Here is a 3,301-nt window from a genome sequence, read left to right as displayed (position 1 = left end):
CTCTCTTTTGGTTCCATATGAAGTTTAAGGAGGTTTTTTTCCCATTCTGTGAAGAAGGTCATTGGTAGCTTGATGGGGTTAGCATTGAATCAATAAATTATTTTGGGCAGTATGGCCATTTTCATGATATTGTTTCTTCCTAACCATGAGCATGGAATGTGTTTCCATCTGTTTGTGTCCTCTCTTATTTCGTTGAGCAGCAGTTTGTAGTTCTCCTTGAAGAGGCCCTTCACATTCCTTGTTAGTTTTATTTCTAGGTATTTTATTCTCTTTGTAGCAATTGTGAATGGGAGTTTGCTCATGATTTGGCTCTTTGTTTGTCTATTATTGGTGTATAGGAATGCTTGTGATTTCTGCACATTAATTTTGTATCCTGAGACTTTGCCGAAGTTGCTTATCAGCTTAAGGGGATTGGGCTGAGACGATGGGGTCTTCTAAATATACAATCATGTCACCTGCAAAGAGAGACAATTTGACTTCCTCTTCCTAATTGAATATCCTTTATTTCTTTTTTGCCTGATTGCCCTGGCCAGAACTTCCAATACTATGTGGAGTAGGAGTAGTGAGAGAGGGCACCCTTGTCTTGTGCCAGTTTTCAAAGGGAATAGCCATTTTGACTGGTGTGAGATGGTATTTCATTGTGGTTTTGATTTGCTTTTCTCTATCAGTGTATTAGTTCATTCTCACACTGCTAATAAAGACATACCCTAAACTGGATAATTTATGAAGGAAAGAAGTTTAATTAACTCAGTTCAGCATGGCTGGGGAGGCCTCAGGAAACTTACAATCATGGTGGAATGGGAAAACAAACCTGTCCTTCTTCACATGGTGGCAGCAAGGAGAAGTGCTGAATGACATGAAGGAAAAGCCCTTATAAAACCATCAGATCTAATGAAAACTCGCTACCATAAGAACAGCATGTTTGAGTTAAAAAAAAAAAGTAAACATATTTTGGAATAAAATACTTCAATTTCTTTCAAGACCTGCAATCTGTCATGTTGGTGTCTTATTGCTACAAAAAATATTTTGTCTTAAGGTCTCTGTTTTAATGTTAGTGCTGGTCAGCAGTGCCTGGATTCCAAAGGGGGAAGGTATGATCAGATACATCTGACCTCCCTCTCCCAGGATGGCCTGAACTAGTGTTTCAGATTTACTTTAGAATATTCTTGGCTGACAGAAGGGGTTCATTCCATTGTTTGGGGGCTTAGAATTTTATTTTTTGTTTACACTACAACAAAAGTATAACTTTTTTGTGCCAAGGGGTTGCATTTACCACAGACCTTTTCCAACAGAGTCCTGAACACACTCTGCCTGAGAGACTACCTCTGCTTCTACGGGCAAAAAGCTCTGGAATGTTTATGACTTGTTGTGACAGCTTTAATGCCAAATAAAACAAGTTTATTTGGGTACAGGGCTTAAAACCCTGATTATGTTCAGTAATGATAACTCAGAGGAGAGCACTGGGAGCTGACACAGCCCCGCCGTAGACACTTATGCTTGTGGGTCTTCACACAAAGAGAGCCCTTAAGGGAGAGAACAGCTGAGCATTGCTTACCATTGGGTGGGATGAATCAGCTGCCTGCTGAGACTGTGGACAAAGGGCTTCTCAAGAACAGGTTCTGCAGAGAGGACAAGTTCCCATTTGTCCCATGACTCATGGTAAGTTCCTGGCAAGTTTCCCAAAGCCCTTCATCTACTGCCTATGAGGAAACACTGCATGCTATGCAAAGTGATGACAGCTAAAGGTTGCAAAGTGATTTGAGTTATTCCCAGAAGTTTTATATTTTCTTAATATTAAAAATGATCAATACTACCTAAAGAATCATACTTTAAAGAAAATGAAGCAAGAAAGATGGTGAAAACATAGGAGAGAAGTTATATTCTGAAACTGACCTTGGAAGAATACATAGATCTTCTCTAAGTTTGGAAGCATAGTTTATTCTTTTTCTTCTTTTTCTTTTTACTTTTCATGAGTATATATGACTTGCTTATTTATTTATTTATTTTTATTGTACTTTAGGTTCTGGGTTACATGTGCAGATCATGTTGTATATGTACATACGTGGCAAGGTGGTTTGCTGCCTTCATCCCCACATAATAATATATATTACCTATAAACTCTTCAGTTACTTTGTATTGTAGGGAAAGACATCTTGAATATAAAATATTTATATTAAATATATGAATGTTCACTGAAATAAAAGCAGACAATATCTATTAGTAACATTATTCCAACGTATTCACAATATACTCAGACTTGGACTTAAGTCTTATTTGTCTTTTATTTTGACAGTTACTGAATTCATTTTTTAAAATTTCATGAAATTAATTGCTGCTGTTAAAAAAATTATAATAAAAGGCATCCCTGAGGCCTTTTAGAAGATCATTAGAACACTGATCTTAGGTTAGAAACATTGATTTAGATTTTGTTTAGAATTCTTTTTTGTAATAATTGCAAGAAGGCCTTAGCCCAGCATTGCATGTTTATCGTCGTAATGAAACACATCTCTGCTTCACAGGATGAGGAAGTGAACAATGGAATGTGTGTGAATAAAGAGGGATTTTCCCATATGCTAGAAACGGCATTCCCAGTTTGCCTAACAGACAACACTCACCCTCATTTTTCTCGCTTTCTCCACATCCTTAACTTTATTAATGAGATCCTCTCTAGTAAATGATGAAATCTTTTCACACAATAGAAGGGGATTTCCCCATGCATAGACTGAGAATTAGAAAAAGCTGCTCTGTCTCCTGTATGTCACTGTATCCTAAAAATCTTATGTATGTCTGTGTTCATGTGTACATAGGTTTTTCTGTTATTCTTACTGTTTCACATTTAAACAGTTAGAAGACTGTTACCAAATTTAGACCTCCCTAATACACCTTCTATTTAGTAAAATAGAAGGTGTATTAGGTAGGTCTATATTTATATCTATTTTTCAATCTGGATAATGTCTAATGTATACAATTCACTTTTGAGATTGGGGGAATATCTAAAAAAATAAGCAATCATACCCTAAGTCAGATGTAACTTAGAGAGTCAGAGGCAAGCATAAATAATATTAATAGAATCATTTCACATGTGTTATAATTTCATGGAACAAGAAAATAAATCATAATTCTAGACCTGAGTCTCAGATAGAAGGTTAGGGCATTTACTTCAAATTTTAGATGCTAATTGGCAATCTAGAAAATTCTCATATATACAAGTCAATGTAGTATGCTCAAAGGTGACATATATTTATTTATCAGAGGGCTATTATTCAATTTTTTTTTTAAGAACGAAAGAAAAAGAATAAAA

At 35.8% G+C, this 3,301-nt stretch overlaps 1 protein-coding gene across 1 annotated transcript in view; it reads left to right on the top strand.

Moving 5' to 3' along the window:
• Nucleotides 1–2,495: 2,495 nt before the first annotated feature.
• The window catches only part of LOC108294985 (ovostatin-like), a 78,084-nt gene continuing 77,278 nt past the window's right edge, over nt 2,496–3,301 (top strand). Inside the window, exon 1 of the mRNA XM_037734407.1 lies at nt 2,496–2,542. Within this exon, the coding sequence (XP_037590335.1) occupies nt 2,496–2,542 (47 nt within the window). The remainder of the gene's footprint in view (nt 2,543–3,301) is intronic.

This window comes from Cebus imitator, unplaced genomic scaffold, assembly GCF_001604975.1.
Source record: "Cebus imitator isolate Cc_AM_T3 unplaced genomic scaffold, Cebus_imitator-1.0 Scaffold614, whole genome shotgun sequence".
NCBI classification, from domain to species: domain Eukaryota; kingdom Metazoa; phylum Chordata; class Mammalia; order Primates; family Cebidae; genus Cebus; species Cebus imitator.
The sequence above is the reverse complement of the archived record's forward strand: the minus strand, read 5'-3'. Positions and strand labels throughout refer to the sequence as shown.